This window comes from Drosophila serrata, unplaced genomic scaffold (genome assembly GCF_035046125.1).
Source record: "Drosophila serrata isolate PLE 108 unplaced genomic scaffold, ASM3504612v1 contig_204, whole genome shotgun sequence".
NCBI classification, from domain to species: domain Eukaryota; kingdom Metazoa; phylum Arthropoda; class Insecta; order Diptera; family Drosophilidae; genus Drosophila; species Drosophila serrata.
In genome coordinates this window covers 206239-226878 of record NW_028257102.1, presented here as the reverse complement: position 1 = coordinate 226878, position 20640 = coordinate 206239, and the positions used below count along the sequence as shown (strand labels likewise).

General features: G+C 31.8%; 1 protein-coding gene across 4 annotated transcripts in view; it reads left to right on the top strand.

Moving 5' to 3' along the window:
- Positions 1-20640, top strand: part of rols (zinc-RING finger and ankyrin repeat domain-containing protein rolling pebbles) — an 81182-nt gene that overhangs the window by 30714 nt on the left and 29828 nt on the right. For all 4 annotated transcript variants that reach the window (XM_020946314.2, XM_020946312.2, XM_020946313.2 and 1 more), the window contains exons 3-4: positions 1052-1234; positions 2720-2859. In XM_020946314.2, coding sequence (XP_020801973.2) covers positions 1052-1234; positions 2720-2859 — 323 coding nt within the window. The remainder of the gene's footprint in view (positions 1-1051; positions 1235-2719; positions 2860-20640) is intronic.

Sequence of the window (20640 nt, the reverse complement as noted above, 5' to 3'; positions counted from 1 at the left end):
AGAGAAAAGTACCAGTTTATAGGGAATATGACTTCCATTTCTTAGTTCTATTCTTATAAACTTTAAAAAAATAAACAACGAAATACATTTTAGCTTCCTTCTATCGAACAAAACAGAATCCCATTGCTTAAACAACTTTCCATGAAGACCTAAATTTACTTTCTGATTCTCGTTTTCAATCTCAATCAACTGTCAGCACTTTTGAGCAGTTAAAATTGTGTAAACAATTGCGAATAAAAACCCAATGCCAGCGAAATTGCTGACGATTTGGTGGTGGCATTTTACATAATATTGACACAGAAAGACAAAGTGCTAATAGAAATAATAAACCAGGCAGGCGGAGCAAATTAAATCAATTACGAGTCCGCGTTCGAGTGAAGAATTCCGCTGATTGCTGCCGTTGGCCAAATGGATTAAATGGTCAGAAGGAGGAGAAGCAGGTGCTGCTGCAAATTCAAAAAACCAAAAAAGCTGATCAAACTAAGGCTCACTTTTTTTGCTGACTGAGATTGGGTCCAAAGACAATTGACAGTTGCACAAACGAGATTTAATTGACAGAGTCAATTTATGCAAACGGTGGCCATAAAACAAGTGCAACGGAGATTTGTGTATTTCGATTTAAATTTGTAACTGCTTTTTTGTTAGCCAAACGATTGGGTTTAGGAGGCCTTAAAGGGGCACCGAAACTAATGGCATTTGTTATTATCAATATTCAGCTCGTTAAAATTGTTTGGAAATTGTCGAGGGTAAAGCAAATTAAATTTAGAATTTGCGATACCTCGAATATGTGCTTGTATCTTGCATATATATTACCTAAATAAAGGGGGTTATATTGTATATACTTTCTGGTTAAGAATAATACCTGAAATTATAAATAAACGGTTGGATAACACCTGCTTGTGGAACCCCCTTTTTTCTTGAAGGGCTTCTTGTAATTTTCTCATTACCATTTCGAAACGCTTTTAAACTCACTTGTGTATATTCCAACCTGTTTTGCAGACCCTTTTTAAGTTAACTCATATGTTTATGTGTGTCTCCATCTTCATTGCAGATCTCCAGTCCATTCGTCGTCTCCTGGAGCACGATGCCAGTGGATCCGTGTGTCCCTCCTGTCGCATTTCCTTCGACAAGGGCAAGAGACGGAAACTGATCGACACCTGCGGCCACGAGCGTTGTTATTCCTGTATGTTCCGCAACGATCAGTGTCCCATGTGCATGAACAGTTCCCTGAAAGGTGAGTACAAGTTCCTTGGAGTCCTCTGAATCCACATATTGGCATATCCACGGAGGTGTAGATACATACAGTATGTGTGTATCTCAGCACTCTTTCGGCATATCTCTTGGATATGCCATATGAGGCTGGAAAATATTCTGTTACATGTTGAGTGCAAAATGCCACAGAAATTGTTTGGGAGCCATAAAAAGGTTGAGTGTTTTGTATTTTTGTGCAGGGGAATGCATTAACAAATTGCTTTTTAAGTGATGTTTCAGTAGGGAATCGGTATAATCTAAAAGATATTTAAAGTTAATGGAGAAGTAACAAGAAAGATAGTTTAGTCATTCTTTTAGCATTTAAACCTTTACAAATTGTTCAATACTGAATACTTATTTATAAATCACCACTATAATGCATACAACAAATTCTTTATATACCTTTAATATATTTTTTTGCCAGCATTGACATAAAATTAAAACCCCAGGCACTTGTCTTTTGCCATTCAAATAGCGGTTCAAGTTGCAAATGCCGCACAGTCGGTTACCTGATCGTGTGATACCTGGGACTCACCTCTTTTTTTCCCTTGTTTGCTTTCTGAAAAGAATTAATATTCAAATTGTGTACAAATTACTTGGCATGCAGAGTTCGTATTGTCGGTTAACTTCATAAAAACCAGAAGCCCACGAGACAACTCCCACTGGCTTACATGCCCATGAAAACCGAAAGTTATGTCCGTGTTTTGGCCAAAATGCTGACACGATTCCATAGGCCCAACGCCCTGCCAGTCACCTGGATTTATTAGCTGCCGATTGTACACGATCGTGTCACCTGCTTTAAGTTTTCCACAAACTGTGTGTGAATTTATTATCCAACTTCCAACTTTGGTGGGTTGCTGCTGCTGTCTGGTTATTTATGATCAGGGCTCTGCTTTATTTGCATACCTAATTAAGTGATACAGTTCGTGGAATGGAAATTGCCTCATCCAGTTGTGGTTACGGTATTTAGATAGGATAATTATGTGAGATCATAGGGAGTGAGATGCACTTGAATAAAATGAGTGTGAATTTATTAAAACAACTTTACAAACAAAGCAATTAAGTGGGAGAAAGCTTAAGATTTATATAATTTTTTTTATAATTAAAGAGTTATTTCTCAATTCAAATTCCAATTATTATAGCTAGTTTTAAATCCATAGAAGAATCCAGTCAGTATCTTTTTCCCAGCAACAGCTCAATAAATATTCAAGAGTCCCCGGTTGACTTGTTGACCCACATCCGTCATCTTTGACCCACTGGTTACACCGGGAAAGCCTCTTTCCTAAGGGCCACACATGTGTGCCACTTTTCACCTGGCACTTTTTGCACACATGCCTATAGTTTTTCCACAATTAAACTTTACATTTGCATTTTCCCCCGCGAGTGCGTTTGTGCAAACACTTCTTTGACTTGATTACTAACATCGTTTTTGCATATGTCTAACGCTCTTTTTTGTTTTTATCCACAGATGTTGATGGCGCCAACGCTCAGGGCTATGACACCGGGATCGGTGGATCCACCTCGACAATTGTGAGTCCGCTGGGATCACCGCAGCCGCAGCTCAGGTCGCATGCGCAGCGGAACGCGGCTCTGGCGCGCTACATGCAGGTGAGTGCGTACTATGAGATACTTGTTCGTACTACAAGATACGAAATACTTGTAGAGGGTTTCACACACGTCAGCAGACAGTTGTTGCATCTTTGGGTATATACAAGGCAGGGAAACTATAAATACATAGTATAATCAGATTCATTTTGAATTTAAAGGATATTAATCCTTAAAGGCATAATCTAGTATAGATAATTTGAAACTGTTTCTAACTAAAGGAAGTATCTAATACCTTACCCTATACTTCTTATTTGTTATAAATACTAGTATTTATCTTGGAAATACCCAACAAAAGTACCTTTCATAAAGATCATCATAACACTGTGCAGAGATGTAGTAGATGGAGGGGCTTCATCGTCTTTAGTGTGTTTACTTTAATGGCCTCTTGATTATGCTGCCACTAGAGATGAGAAGAAGAGGCCATCAAAGAAATGGAAAAGCTGTGGGGAAAGAGAAATGAAAACCCAAAGAAATCAACGCAGAAGAATGAAAAAAAGGGAAAGAAATCTCTTTTGTCGGTGAAGTGACTTTTGTTATATATCTCATCGACACCCATTTCCGCTCATCTTTTTCTAAGCGCCTCTTTTGTCGCCCATTTGGGGTTATCAGCACCAGCGCCACTTTGACACATTTTCCCAAAAAGAGAAGGAGTTTCCATTTAAGAAAACGTGGGCGAAGCTATATTAAAGCCCATGGATGATCGTAAAACGGTTTAATTCGCTTTTAATCAAGCCATTACAGAGTGTAAACCGATTTGTTCAATGCAATTCTAAGCAGTCATAAAAATCATATCCGTTATATTTTCTGGGTGGTTCTTGAAAGCTTTTCATGGATTATCTGTTAAGCTAATATGAACACTAAAAGTATACGCTATAATTATGAAAGGAACTCAACGGATCTTCAAGAATAATGGAGCTAAATATATATAGATTTTAGGAGTGTCTATAAAGGCTTCAAGGCTTTGAAAGTGAAGCCTTAACTCCCCATCTTTTAGCTTGATTTTCACTATTTTGTATACCTCTTAAATCATTCAACAACTATCAGCGGAAAATCTACAAAACAATTACAACCATAGCTGCTTTCCTCTTAATTAAATTCGATTTCAAACTCCTAACAATAATGACAATAGCTCTTCCCACTGAATCCATCAGCGGTTCATCAGCAATCAGTGATCAGCCAAGAGTTGTATCAAAGATCAGAGGCAGTTTCCTCCTCCTTTGAATCTTTTTCCTTGGGATCATAGCCGTCCAACTGTCAGCAAATGTCACTTTAAATACGCCAAAACGGCGCAAAAGTTTCAATTGTCGGGCGCCGCTGGGATTCGATTCTGGAGAAGGAGGAGGAGGATTGGTTGGAAACGGGGGGAAAGATTGCCGGTGCCAGATAGCTTGTCTGGGGCAGGATGCAGTCGCATCTCGAACTGCAGAAGTAGCTGCAGATACTCGAGCCAGCCAGCCAGCCAGCAGTCGTATCTCATATCTGCGCCCGTGTATCTCAAAGCGACTGTCAAATGGTTAAACTGACAGTTTGTTTTTCCAAGACTCGCCGAAGAGTCAGCCAAAGTCTCGATGGAGGAGCAGCTGCTGTGGGCAACTGCAACTGGAGATATTCGAACAGAGATGGGCGATGGTAGATGCGAGATGGAGATGGCAGGAAACTGGGTCAACCAGGCGGCTGGACGTCGCCTCAGGCTCCCGGCCACAAACGTCCAGTATCTTCTGCTTTCTAAGCCAGGCCAAAAAGACTCACTTTGCACGCAGAAAAATACATAAGAAGTACCTTCTAGAATTCTAACTTGAAGTTCTAAAAAATAATATTTAAATAGCAAGTTGCTTTATCTTAATTATAAGGAAAAATCTTCTGTAAATTAGATATGGTATATAGTTAAACAAATATTTTCAAATCCCTAAGATATATTCATCAGATTTTCTCAGTGTTCTCGTTTTGTTTACTTCTTTTTTTAGCATATTTATGAACATTCGCATTTTCTGAAGTATTTATTTCATAGCGATTCTCAATTGATTCCAGTCTGCGTTTGGGTCTGAGACTCAGTTTTCTGTTTTCAATTTTCGGTTGCAAACTCTGGCTTGGCTTTGATTTTCGGGGTTGTATTTTCAGTCCGATCTCTGACACGTGACATGGGATTTCACTTAAGACTTTAATACCCGCCGCATAAGCAAACATAAACGTGCCAAGTCGCTCGGACACATGACATGGACATGAATGTACATTTTCGGTTGCAGACTGTGATCCGACAGTCAAAAAGGACGGGCTAGGCGAACAATGATCCCCCTGGAAGTCTCGAGGAAAGATTGTTTGGGAGAGAGATCACAAATCCGACGTGTAAATTGATTTCTAATTATTGTCATATTTTGGAGACAGAGAGATGTGATTTGAAATATTTGCGAAAGCTAATAGAGAAAGGCAAAAAAGAAAAGGTATTCAGTTTAAGATATTATTTATATAAATCCTTAATTAAATTCCCAAAATGAGGTGCTTTGAGTAAAGTTTCCATAACAAACATCAGTTTTCTTTGGGCACTTTCCCAGATAACACCTAGTAAACAAAGCTCACATTTGTTTCCTAACCAATTTGCCTGATTTAATCAACGGCTATGGAGACCAACTGAAGAACCCAGACAGACAAGGCCATATAACACCATATCGACATATCACAATCGATCGTAAAATCATAAAATGTTCGACACCTAAGTGCCATTAAGTCGATGCCTTTGAAAATGCCACCAATGAAATGCCAAAGAAAGAAAGTTTCCTTTTACAATCGCGACTGATTAATATGACGACTCGTTGCGATTCGATTTGATTCGTTTCGATTTGATTTGATTTTGAGATGAGTCCAGATGCGCCGGAAAAACTGGCTCAATGGCTGGCAATTGAAGTGAATTGACTTTATGGCGCACGGCGCATGAGTGGCTGTCTCTGTCTCTGCGTTTTGGCCAACGACAATTGGAGCAGCCACAAAAGTGGCGAAGTTGCCTTGATTTTCCATTTCTCCGATCAGATATATATATATATGTTTATATATGGATATGGCAATGTGTCGGAAGTGTGTCAGTTATCCATAGCTGGCGGTTGTCTGGTAGCCAACGAGCACTTTACATAACTATCTATCTAAGCCAGCCCAGAAGCCGTTTAGCCAGGAGAGGGAGTGGAGTGTGTGTTTGGGGCCAGAGAACTGTCATTAGATTAAGTGGCGGCTGGTCCCGTGGTCTGTGTCTAATTATCGTTTGGAAATCATGTTACAAGCAGACCGAAAAAGAGTCACAAATGTACTCAATACTCTAGGAATAAAGAGATTAAAGGATTTTATATACATTTAATATGAAATGAAGTCCTAAATCCGAACTCTATTTATTTTTATATAAAAATTTAGTCGACATAACAAAGTTTAAAAAACTCATAACTAAGCTACAAATGCATTAATTTCAATTCAGAAAGCTGTTCTGTGTTAGTTTTTAAATCGCTAACAACTGACTAAAATTATAATAACCTGTAAAAAGGTATAAAAACAGGCAATTTTTGTAAATAATCAGCGTTTTTCAAACATCGTAATTAAGCCAAAAATGCATTAATTTCAATTCGGAAAGCTGATCTAAGCTAGTTTTTAAAGCGCTAACAAATCTGCATACTGCGTTTTTAAATTTATAAAATTCAATTTTTTGTCGAATTTCGCAAATTTTAATGATGTAACCCCTTATCTTTTTTTCAAATTTCGGAAAAAAATGAAATCATATATTTTTCCACTAGACATTGCTAGATCGATTCTACTGTTCATTCTGATCAAGAATATATATGAATTATAGGGTCGGAAATGCTTCCTTCATTTTTTATAAGCTTCTGATTAATGCTAATACCCTGCAAAATGGTATAAAAACAGGCAATTTTTGTAAATAATCAGCGTTTTTCAAACATCGTAATTAAGCCAAAAATGCATTAATTTCAATTCAGAAAGCTGATCTAAGCTAGTTTTTAAAGCGCTTACAAATCTGCATACTGCGTTTGTTGATGCTGTGAAAAGATTCTGACTAAAATTATAATAACCCGCAAAAAGGTATAAAAACAGGCAATTTTTGTAAATAATCAGTATTTTTCAAACATCATAATTGGGCCAAAAATGCTTTAATATTAATTCGGAAAGCTGATCTAAGATAGTTTTTAAAGCGCTAACAAATCTGCATACTGCGTTTTTAAATTTACAAAATTCAATTTTTTGTCGAATTTCGCAAATTTTAATGATGTAACCCCTTATCTTTTTTTCAAATTTCGGAAAAAAATGAAATCATATATTTTTCCACTAGACATTGCTAGATCGATTCTACTGTTCATTCTGATCAAGAATATATATGAATTATAGGGTCGGAAATGCTTCCTTCATTTTTTATAAGCTTCTGATTAATACTAATACCCTGCAAAAAGGTATAAAAACAGACAATTTTTGTAAAAATTCGGTGTTTTTCAAACATCATATTTAAGCCAAAAATGAATTGATTTTAATTCGGAAAGCTGTTCTGTGTTAGTTTTTAAAGCGCTAACAAATGTGCATACTTCGTTTTTAAATTTATAAAATTCAATTTTTTGTCGAATTTCGCAAATTTTAATGATGTAACCCCTTATCTTTTTTTCAAATTTCGGAAAAAAATGAAATCATATATTTTTCCACTAGACATTGCTAGATCGATTCTACTGTTCATTCTGATCAAGAATATATATGAATTATAGGGTCGGAAATGCTTCCTTCATTTTTTATAAGCTTCTGATTAATGCTAATACCCTGCAAAATGGTATAAAAACAGGCAATTTTTGTAAATAATCAGCGTTTTTCAAACATCGTAATTAAGCCAAAAATGCATTAATTTCAATTCAGAAAGCTGATCTAAGCTAGTTTTTAAAGCGCTTACAAATCTGCATACTGCGTTTGTTGATGCTGTGAAAAGATTCTGACTAAAATTATAATAACCCGCAAAAAGGTATAAAAACAGGCAATTTTTGTAAATAATCAGTATTTTTCAAACATCATAATTGGGCCAAAAATGCTTTAATATTAATTCGGAAAGCTGATCTAAGATAGTTTTTAAAGCGCTAACAAATCTGCATACTGCGTTTTTAAATTTACAAAATTCAATTTTTTGTCGAATTTTGCAAATTTTAATGATGTAACCCCTTATCTTTTTTTCAAATTTCGGAAAAAATTAAAAAATGTATTTTTCCACTAGACATGGCTAGATCGATTCTGCTGTTCATTCTGATCAAGAATATATATGAATTATAGGGTCGGAAATGCTTCCTTCATTTTTTATAAGCTTCTGATTAATACTAATACCCTGCAAAAAGGTATAAAAACAGACAATTTTTGTAAAAATTCGGTGTTTTTCAAACATCATATTTAAGCCAAAAATGAATTGATTTTAATTCGGAAAGCTGTTCTGTGTTAGTTTTTAAAGCGCTAACAAATGTGCATACTTCGTTTGTTGATGCTCTTAAAAGATTCTGAATAAAATTATAATAACCTGTAAAAAGGTATAAAAACAGGCAATTTTTGTAAATAATCAGCGTTTTTCAAACATCGTAATTAAGCCAAAAATGCTTTAATTTCAATTTGGAAAGCTGATCTAAGCTAGTTTTTAAAGCGCTAACAAATCTGCATACTGCGTTTTTAAATTTACAAAATTCAATTTTTTGTCGAATTTCGCAAATTTTAATGATGTAACCCCTTATCTTTTTTTCAAATTTCGGAAAAAAATGAAAACATATATTTTTCCACTAGACATGGCTAGATCGATTCAGCTGTTCATTCTGATCAAGAATATATATGAATTATAGGGTCGGAAATGCTTCCTTCATTTTTTATAAGCTTCTGATTAATACTAATACCCTGCAAAAAGGTATAAAAACAGACAATTTTTGTATAAATTCGGTATTTTTCAAACATCATAATTAAGCCAAAAATGAATTGATTTTAATTCGGAAAGCTGTTCTGTGTTAGTTTTTAAAGCGCTAACAAATCTGCATACTGCGTTTGTTGATGCTGTGAAAAGATTCTGACTAAAATTATAATAACCCGCAAAAAGGTATAAAAACAGGCAATTTTTGTAAATAATCAGTATTTTTCAAACATCATAATTGGGCCAAAAATACTTTAATATTAATTCGGAAAGCTGATCTAAGATAGTTTTTAAAGCGCTAACAAATCTGCATACTGCGTTTTTAAATTTACAAAATTCAATTTTTTGTCGAATTTCGCAAATTTTAATGATGTAACCCCTTATCTTTTTTTCAAATTTCGGAAAAAAATGAAAACATATATTTTTCCACTAGACATGGCTAGATCGATTTAGCTTTTCATTCTGATCAAGAATATATATGAATTATAGGGTCGGAAATGCTTCCTTCATTTTTTATAAGCTTCTGATTAATACTAATACCCTGCAAAAAGGTATAAAAACAGACAATTTTTGTAAAAATTCGGTGTTTTTCAAACATCATATTTAAGCCAAAAATGAATTGATTTTAATTCGGAAAGCTGTTCTGTGTTATTATTTAAAGCGCTAACAAATGTGCATACTTCGTTTGTTGATGCTGTGAAAAGATTTTGACTAAAATTATAATAACCCGCAAAAAGGTATAAAAAACAGGCAATTTTTGTAAATAATCAGTATTTTTCAAGCATCATAATTGGGCCAAAAATGCTTTAATTTCAATTCGGAAAGCTGATCTAAGCTAGTTTTTAAAGCGCTAACAAATCTGCATACTGCGTTTTTAAATTTACAAAATTCAATTTTTTGTCGAATTTCGCAAATTTTAATGATGTAACCCCTTATCTTTTTTTCAAATTTCGGAAAAAAATGAAAACATATATTTTTCCACTAGACATGGCTAGATCGATTTAGCTTTTCATTCTGATCAAGAATATATATGAATTATAGGGTCGGAAATGCTTCCTTCATTTTTTATAAGCTTCTGATAAATACTAATATCCTGCAAAAAGGTATAAAAACAGACAATTTTTGTATAAATTCGGTATTTTTCAAACATCATAATTAAGCCAAAAATTAATTGATTTTAATTCGGAAAGCTGTTCTGTGTTAGTTTTTAAAGCGCTAACAAATGTGCATACCCCGTTTGTTGCTGCTGTGAAAAGATGCTGACTAAAATTATAATAACCCGCAAAAAGGTATAAAAACAGGCAATTTTGGTAAATAATCGGTGTTTTTCAAACATCATAATTAAGCCAAAAATGAATTGATTTTAATTCGGAAAGCTGTTCTGTGTTAGTTTTTAAAGCGCTAACAAATGTGCATACTTCGTTTGTTGATGCTCTTAAAAGATTCTGAATAAAATTATAATAACCTGTAAAAAGGTATAAAAACAGGCAATTTTTGTAAATAATCAGCGTTTTTCAAACATCGTAATTAAGCCAAAAATGCTTTAATTTCAATTCGGAAAGCTGATCTAAGCTAGTTTTTAAAGCGCTAACAAATCTGCATACTGCGTTTTTAAATTTACAAAATTCAATTTTTTGTCGAATTTCGCAAATTTTAATGATGTAACCCCTTATCTTTTTTTCAAATTTCGGAAAAAAATGAAAACATATATTTTTCCACTAGACATGGCTAGATCGATTTAGCTTTTCATTCTGATCAAGAATATATATAAATTATAGGGTCGGAAATGCTTCCTTCATTTTTTATAAGCTTCTGATAAATACTAATATCCTGCAAAAAGGTATAAAAACAGACAATTTTTGTATAAATTCGGTATTTTTCAAACATCATAATTAAGCCAAAAATGAATTGATTTTAATTCGGAAAGCTGTTCTGTGTTAGTTTTTAAAGCGCTAACAAATGTGCATACCCCGTTTGTTGCTGCTGTGAAAAGATGCTGACTAAAATTATAATAACCCGCAAAAAGGTATAAAAACAGGCAATTTTGGTAAATAATCGGTGTTTTTCAAACATCATAATTAAGCCAAAAATGAATTGATTTTAATTCGGAAAGCTGTTCTGTGTTAGTTTTTAAAGCGCTAACAAATGTGCATACTTCGTTTGTTGATGCTCTTAAAAGATTCTGAATAAAATTATAATAACCTGTAAAAAGGTATAAAAACAGGCAATTTTTGTAAATAATCAGCGTTTTTCAAACATCGTAATTAAGCCAAAAATGCTTTAATTTCAATTCGGAAAGCTGATCTAAGCTAGTTTTTAAAGCGCTAACAAATCTGCATACTGCGTTTTTAAATTTACAAAATTCAATTTTTTGTCGAATTTCGCAAATTTTAATGATGTAACCCCTTATCTTTTTTTCAAATTTCGGAAAAAAATGAAAACATATATTTTTCCACTAGACATGGCTAGATCGATTCTGCTGTTCATTCTGATCAAGAATATATATGAATTATAGGGTCGGAAATGCTTCCTTCATTTTTTATAAGCTTCTGATAAATACTAATATCCTGCAAAAAGGTATAAAAACAGACCATTTTTGTATAAATTCGGTATTTTTCAAACATCATAATTAAGCCAAAAATGAATTGATTTTAATTCGGAAAGCTGTTCTGTGTTAGTTTTTAAAGCGCTAACAAATGTGCATACCCCGTTTGTTGCTGCTGTGAAAAGATGCTGACTAAAATTATAATAACCCGCAAAAAGGTATAAAAACAGGCAATTTTGGTAAATAATCGGTGTTTTTCAAACATCATAATTAAGCCAAAAATGAATTGATTTTAATTCGGAAAGCTGTTCTGTGTTAGTTTTTAAAGCGCTAACAAATGTGCATACTTCGTTTGTTGATGCTCTTAAAAGATTCTGAATAAAATTATAATAACCTGTAAAAAGGTATAAAAACAGGCAATTTTTGTAAATAATCAGCGTTTTTCAAACATCGTAATTAAGCCAAAAATGCTTTAATTTCAATTCGGAAAGCTGATCTAAGCTAGTTTTTAAAGCGCTAACAAATCTGCATACTGCGTTTTTAAATTTACAAAATTCAATTTTTTGTCGAATTTCGCAAATTTTAATGATGTAACCCCTTATCTTTTTTTCAAATTTCGGAAAAAAATGAAAACATATATTTTTCCACTAGACATGGCTAGATCGATTTAGCTTTTCATTCTGATCAAGAATATATATGAATTATAGGGTCGGAAATGCTTCCTTCATTTTTTATAAGCTTCTGATAAATACTAATATCCTGCAAAAAGGTATAAAAACAGACCATTTTTGTATAAATTCGGTATTTTTCAAACATCATAATTAAGCCAAAAATGAATTGATTTTAATTCGGAAAGCTGTTCTGTGTTAGTTTTTAAAGCGCTAACAAATGTGCATACCCCGTTTGTTGATGCTGTGAAAAGATGCTGACTAAAATTATAATAACCCGCAAAAAGGTATAAAAACAGGCAATTTTGGTAAATAATCGGTGTTTTTCAAACATCATAATTAAGCCAAAAATGAATTGATTTTAATTCGGAAAGCTGTTCTGTGTTAGTTTTTAAAGCGCTAACAAATGTGCATACTTCGTTTGTTGATGCTCTTAAAAGATTCTGAATAAAATTATAATAACCTGTAAAAAGGTATAAAAACAGGCAATTTTTGTAAATAATCAGCGTTTTTCAAACATCGTAATTAAGCCAAAAATGCTTTAATTTCAATTCGGAAAGCTGATCTAAGCTAGTTTTTAAAGCGCTAACAAATCTGCATACTGCGTTTTTAAATTTATAAAATTCAATTTTTTGTCGAATTTCGCAAATTTTAATGATGTAACCCCTTATCTTTTTTTCAAATTTCGGAAAAAAATGAAAACATATATTTTTCCACTAGACATGGCTAGATCAATTCAGCTGTTCATTCTGAACAAGAATATATATGAATTATAGGGTCGGAAATGCTTCCTTCATTTTTTATAAGCTTCTGATAAATACTAATATCCTGCAAAAAGGTATAAAAACAGACAATTTTTGTATAAATTCGGTATTTTTCAAACATCATAATTAAGCCAAAAATGAATTGATTTTAATTCGGAAAGCTGTTCTGTGTTAGTTTTTAAAGCGCTAACAAATGTGCATACCCCGTTTGTTGATGCTGTGAAAAGATGCTGACTAAAATTATAATAACCCGCAAAAAGGTATAAAAACAGGCAATTTTGGTAAATAATCGGTGTTTTTCAAACATCATAATTAAGCCAAAAATGAATTGATTTTAATTCGGAAAGCTGTTCTGTGTTAGTATTTAAAGCGCTAACAAATGTGCATACTTCGTTTGTTGATGCTGTGAAAAGATTTTGACTAAAATTATAATAACCCGCAAAAAGGTATAAAAAACAGGCAATTTTTGTAAATAATCAGTATTTTTCAAGCATCATAATTGGGCCAAAAATGCTTTAATTTCAATTCGGAAAGCTGATCTAAGCTAGTTTTTAAAGCGCTAACAAATCTGCATACTGCGTTTTTAAATTTACAAAATTCAATTTTTTGTCGAATTTCGCAAATTTTAATGATGTAACCCCTTATCTTTTTTTCAAATTTCGGAAAAAAAAATGAAAACATATATTTTTCCACTAGACATGGCTAGATCGATTCAGCTGTTCATTCTGATCAAGAATATATATGAATTATAGGGTCGGAAATGCTTCCTTCATTTTTTATAAGCTTCTGATAAATACTAATACCCTGCAAAAAGGTATAAAAACAGAAAATTTTTGTATAAATTTGGTATTTTTCAAACATCATAATTAAGCCAAAAATGAATTGATTTTAATTCGGAAAGCTGTTCTGTGTTAGTTTTTAAAGCGCTAACAAATGTGCATACCCCGTTTGTTGCTGCTGTGAAAAGATGCTGACTAAAATTATAATAACCCGCAAAAAGGTATAAAAACAGGCAATTTTGGTAAATAATCGGTGTTTTTCAAACATCATAATTAAGCCAAAAATGAATTGATTTTAATTCAAAAAGCTGTTCTGTGTTAGTTTTAAAAGCGCTAACAAATGTGCATACTTCGTTTGTTGATGCTCTTAAAAGATTCTGAATAAAATTATAATAACCTGTAAAAAGGTATAAAAACAGGCAATTTTTGTAAATAATCAGCGTTTTTCAAACATCGTAATTAAGCCAAAAATGCTTTAATTTCAATTCGGAAAGCTGATCTAAGCTAGTTTTTAAAGCGCTAACAAATCTGCATACTGCGTTTTTAAATTTACAAAATTCAATTTTTTGTCGAATTTCGCAAATTTTAATGATGTAACCCCTTATCTTTTTTTCAAATTTCGGAAAAAAATGAAAACATATATTTTTCCACTAGACATGGCTAGATCGATTTAGCTTTTCATTCTGATCAAGAATATATATGAATTATAGGGTCGGAAATGCTTCCTTCATTTTTTATAAGCTTCTGATAAATACTAATATCCTGCAAAAAGGTATAAAAACAGACCATTTTTGTATAAATTCGGTATTTTTCAAACATCATAATTAAGCCAAAAATGAATTGATTTTAATTCGGAAAGCTGTTCTGTGTTAGTTTTTAAAGCGCTAACAAATGTGCATACCCCGTTTGTTGATGCTGTGAAAAGATGCTGACTAAAATTATAATAACCCGCAAAAAGGTATAAAAACAGGCAATTTTGGTAAATAATCGGTGTTTTTCAAACATCATAATTAAGCCAAAAATGAATTGATTTTAATTCGGAAAGCTGTTCTGTGTTAGTTTTTAAAGCGCTAACAAATGTGCATACTTCGTTTGTTGATGCTCTTAAAAGATTCTGAATAAAATTATAATAACCTGTAAAAAGGTATAAAAACAGGCAATTTTTGTAAATAATCAGCGTTTTTCAAACATCGTAATTAAGCCAAAAATGCTTTAATTTCAATTCGGAAAGCTGATCTAAGCTAGTTTTTAAAGCGCTAACAAATCTGCATACTGCGTTTTTAAATTTATAAAATTCAATTTTTTGTCGAATTTCGCAAATTTTAATGATGTAACCCCTTATCTTTTTTTCAAATTTCGGAAAAAAATGAAAACATATATTTTTCCACTAGACATGGCTAGATCAATTCAGCTGTTCATTCTGAACAAGAATATATATGAATTATAGGGTCGGAAATGCTTCCTTCATTTTTTATAAGCTTCTGATAAATACTAATATCCTGCAAAAAGGTATAAAAACAGACAATTTTTGTATAAATTCGGTATTTTTCAAACATCATAATTAAGCCAAAAATGAATTGATTTTAATTCGGAAAGCTGTTCTGTGTTAGTTTTTAAAGCGCTAACAAATGTGCATACCCCGTTTGTTGATGCTGTGAAAAGATGCTGACTAAAATTATAATAACCCGCAAAAAGGTATAAAAACAGGCAATTTTGGTAAATAATCGGTGTTTTTCAAACATCATAATTAAGCCAAAAATGAATTGATTTTAATTCGGAAAGCTGTTCTGTGTTAGTATTTAAAGCGCTAACAAATGTGCATACTTCGTTTGTTGATGCTGTGAAAAGATTTTGACTAAAATTATAATAACCCGCAAAAAGGTATAAAAAACAGGCAATTTTTGTAAATAATCAGTATTTTTCAAGCATCATAATTGGGCCAAAAATGCTTTAATTTCAATTCGGAAAGCTGATCTAAGCTAGTTTTTAAAGCGCTAACAAATCTGCATACTGCGTTTTTAAATTTACAAAATTCAATTTTTTGTCGAATTTCGCAAATTTTAATGATGTAACCCCTTATCTTTTTTTCAAATTTCGGAAAAAAAAATGAAAACATATATTTTTCCACTAGACATGGCTAGATCGATTCAGCTGTTCATTCTGATCAAGAATATATATGAATTATAGGGTCGGAAATGCTTCCTTCATTTTTTATAAGCTTCTGATAAATACTAATACCCTGCAAAAAGGTATAAAAACAGAAAATTTTTGTATAAATTTGGTATTTTTCAAACATCATAATTAAGCCAAAAATGAATTGATTTTAATTCGGAAAGCTGTTCTGTGTTAGTTTTTAAAGCGCTAACAAATGTGCATACCCCGTTTGTTGCTGCTGTGAAAAGATGCTGACTAAAATTATAATAACCCGCAAAAAGGTATAAAAACAGGCAATTTTGGTAAATAATCGGTGTTTTTCAAACATCATAATTAAGCCAAAAATGAATTGATTTTAATTCAAAAAGCTGTTCTGTGTTAGTTTTAAAAGCGCTAACAAATGTGCATACTTCGTTTGTTGATGCTCTTAAAAGATTCTGAATAAAATTATAATAACCTGTAAAAAGGTATAAAAACAGGCAATTTTTGTAAATAATCAGCGTTTTTCAAACATCGTAATTAAGCCAAAAATGCATTAATTTCAATTCAGAAACCTGATCTAAGCTAGTTTTTAAAGCGCTTACAAATCTGCATACTGCGTTTTTAAATTTATAAAATTCAATTTTTTGTCGAATTTCGCAAATTTTAATGATGTAACCCCTTATCTTTTTTTCAAATTTCGGAAAAAAATGAAAACATATATTTTTCCACTAGACATGGCTAGATCGATTCAGCTGTTCATTCTGATCAAGAATATATATGAATTATAGGGTCGGAAATGCTTCCTTCATTTTTTATAAGCTTCTGATAAATACTAATACCCTGCAAAAAGGTATAAAAACAGACCATTTTTGTATAAATTCGGTATTTTTCAAACATCATAATTAAGCCAAAAATGAATTGATTTTAATTCGGAAAGCTGTTCTGTGTTAGTTTTTAAAGCGCTAACAAATGTGCATACCCCGTTTGTTGATGCTGTGAAAAGATGCTGACTAAAATTATAATAACCCGCATAAAGGTATAAAAACAGGCAATTTTGGTAAATAATCGGTGTTTTTCAAACATCATAATTAAGCCAAAAATGAATTGATTTTAATTCGGAAAGCTGTTCTGTGTTAGTTTTTAAAGCGCTAACAAATGTGCATACTTCGTTTGTTGATGCTCTTAAAAGATTCTGAATAAAATTATAATAACCTGTAAAAAGGTATAAAAACAGGCAATTTTTGTAAATAATCAGCGTTTTTCAAACATCGTAATTAAGCCAAAAATGCTTTAATTTCAATTCGGAAAGCTGATCTAAGCTAGTTTTTAAAGCGCTAACAAATCTGCATACTGCGTTTTTAAATTTACAAAATTCAATTTTTTGTCGAGTTTCGCAAATTTTAATGATGTAACCCCTTATCTTTTTTTCAAATTTCGGAAAAAAATGAAAACATATATTTTTCCACTAGACATGGCTAGATCAATTCAGCTGTTCATTCTGAACAAGAATATATATGAATTATAGGGTCGGAAATGCTTCCTTCATTTTTTATAAGCTTCTGATAAATACTAATATCCTGCAAAAAGGTATAAAAACAGACCATTTTTGTATAAATTCGGTATTTTTCAAACATCATAATTAAGCCAAAAATGAATTGATTTTAATTCGGAAAGCTGTTCTGTGTTAGTTTTTAAAGCGCTAACAAATGTGCATACCCCGTTTGTTGATGCTGTGAAAAGATGCTGACTAAAATTATAATAACCCGCAAAAAGGTATAAAAACAGGCAATTTTTGTAAATAATCAGCGTTTTTCAAACATTGTAATTAAGCCAAAAATGCATTAATTTCAATTCAGAAACCTGATCTAAGCTAGTTTTTAAAGCGCTTACAAATCTGCATACTGCGTTTTTAAATTTATAAAATTCAATTTTTTGTCGAATTTCGCAAATTTTAATGATGTAACCCCTTATCTTTTTTTCAAATTTCGGAAAAAAATGAAAACATATATTTTTCCACTAGACATGGCTAGATCGATTCTGCTGTTCATTCTGATCAAGAATATATATGAATTATAGGGTCGGAAATGCTTCCTTCATTTTTTATAAGCTTCTGATAAATACTAATATCCTGCAAAAAGGTATAAAAACAGACCATTTTTGTATAAATTCGGTATTTTTCAAACATCATAATTAAGCCAAAAATGAATTGATTTTAATTCGGAAAGCTGTTCTGTGTTAGTTTTTAAAGCGCTAACAAATGTGCATACCCCGTTTGTTGATGCTGTGAAAAGATGCTGACTAAAATTATAATAACCCGCAAAAAGGTATAAAAACAGGCAATTTTGGTAAATAATCGGTGTTTTTCAAACATCATAATTAAGCCAAAAATGAATTGATTTTAATTCGGAAAGCTGTTCTGTGTTAGTTTTTAAAACGCTAACAAATGTGCATACTTCGTTTGTTGATGCTCTTAAAAGATTCTGAATAAAATTATAATAACCTGTAAAAAGGTATAAAAACAGGCAATTTTTGTAAATAATCAGCGTTTTTCAAACATCGTAATTAAGCCAAAAATGCTTTAATTTCAATTCGGAAAGCTGATCTAAGCTAGTTTTTAAAGCGCTAACAATTTAATTAACAATAATTTACAAAATTCAATTTTTTGTCGAGTTTCGCAAATTTTAATGATGTAACCCCTTATCTTTTTTTCAAATTTCGGAAAAAAAATGAAAACATATATTTTTCCACTAGACATGGCTAGATCAATTCAGCTGTTCATTCTGAACAAGAATATATATGAATTATAGGGTCGGAAATGCTTCCTTCATTTTTTATAAGCTTCTGATAAATACTAATATCCTGCAAAAAGGTATAAAAACAGACCATTTTTGTATAAATTCGGTATTTTTCAAACATCATAATTAAGCCAAAAATGAATTGATTTTAATTCGGAAAGCTGTTCTGTGTTAGTTTTAAAAGCGCTAACAAATGTGCATACTTCGTTTGTTGATGCTCTTAAAAGATTCTGAATAAAATTATAATAACCTGTAAAAAGGTATAAAAACAGGCAATTTTTGTAAATAATCAGCGTTTTTCAAACATCGTAATTAAGCCAAAAATGCTTTAATTTCAATTCGGAAAGCTGATCTAAGCTAGTTTTTAAAGCGCTTACAAATCTGCATACTGCGTTTTTAAATTTATAAAATTCAATTTTTTGTCGAATTTCGCAAATTTTAATGATGTAACCCCTTATCTTTTTTTCAAATTTCGGAAAAAAATGAAAACATATATTTTTCCACTAGACATGGCTAGATCGATTCTGCTGTTCATTCTGATCAAGAATATATATGAATTATAGGGTCGGAAATGCTTCCTTCATTTTTTATAAGCTTCTGATAAATACTAATATCCTGCAAAAAGGTATAAAAACAGACCATTTTTGTAAAAATTCGTTATTTTTCAAACATCATAATTAAGCCAAAAATGAATTGATTTTAATTCGGAAAGCTGTTCTGTGTTAGTTTTTAAAGCGCTAACAAATGTGCATACCCCGTTTGTTGATGCTGTGAAAAGATGCTGACTAAAATTATAATAACCCGCAAAAAGGTATAAAAACAGGCAATTTTGGTAAATAATCGGTGTTTTTCAAACATCATAATTAAGCCAAAAATGAATTGATTTTAATTCGGAAAGCTGTTCTGTGTTAGTATTTAAAGCGCTAACAAATGTGCATACTTCGTTTGTTGATGCTGTGAAAAGATTTTGACTAAAATTATAATAACCCGCAAAAAGGTATAAAAAACAGGCAATTTTTGTAAATAATCAGTATTTTTCAAGCATCATAATTGGGCCAAAAATGCTTTAATTTCAATTCGGAAAGCTGATCTAAGCTAGTTTTTAAAGCGCTAACAAATCTGCATACTGCGTTTTTAAATTTACAAAATTCAATTTTTTGTCGAATTTCGCAAATTTTAATGATGTAACCCCTTATCTTTTTTTCAAATTTCGGAAAAAAAAATGAAAACATATATTTTTCCACTAGACATGGCTAGATCGATTCAGCTGTTCATTCTGATCAAGAATATATATGAATTATAGGGTCGGAAATGCTTCCTTCATTTTTTATAAGCTTCTGATAAATACTAATACCCTGCAAAAAGGTATAAAAACAGAAAATTTTTGTATAAATTTGGTATTTTTCAAACATCATAATTAAGCCAAAAATGAATTGATTTTAATTCGGAAAGCTGTTCTGTGTTAGTTTTTAAAGCGCTAACAAATGTGCATACCCCGTTTGTTGCTGCTGTGAAAAGATGCTGACTAAAATTATAATAACCCGCAAAAAGGTATAAAAACAGGCAATTTTGGTAAATAATCGGTGTTTTTCAAACATCATAATTAAGCCAAAAATGAATTGATTTTAATTCAAAAAGCTGTTCTGTGTTAGTTTTAAAAGCGCTAACAAATGTGCATACTTCGTTTGTTGATGCTCTTAAAAGATTCTGAATAAAATTATAATAACCTGTAAAAAGGTATAAAAACAGGCAATTTTTGTAAATAATCAGCGTTTTTCAAACATCGTAATTAAGCCAAAAATGCATTAATTTCAATTCAGAAACCTGATCTAAGCTAGTTTTTAAAGCGCTTACAAATCTGCATACTGCGTTTTTAAATTTATAAAATTCAATTTTTTGTCGAATTTCGCAAATTTTAATGATGTAACCCCTTATCTTTTTTTCAAATTTCGGAAAAAAATGAAAACATATATTTTTCCACTAGACATGGCTAGATCGATTCAGCTGTTCATTCTGATCAAGAATATATATGAATTATAGGGTCGGAAATGCTTCCTTCATTTTTTATAAGCTTCTGATAAATACTAATACCCTGCAAAAAGGTATAAAAACAGACCATTTTTGTATAAATTCGGTATTTTTCAAACATCATAATTAAGCCAAAAATGAATTGATTTTAATTCGGAAAGCTG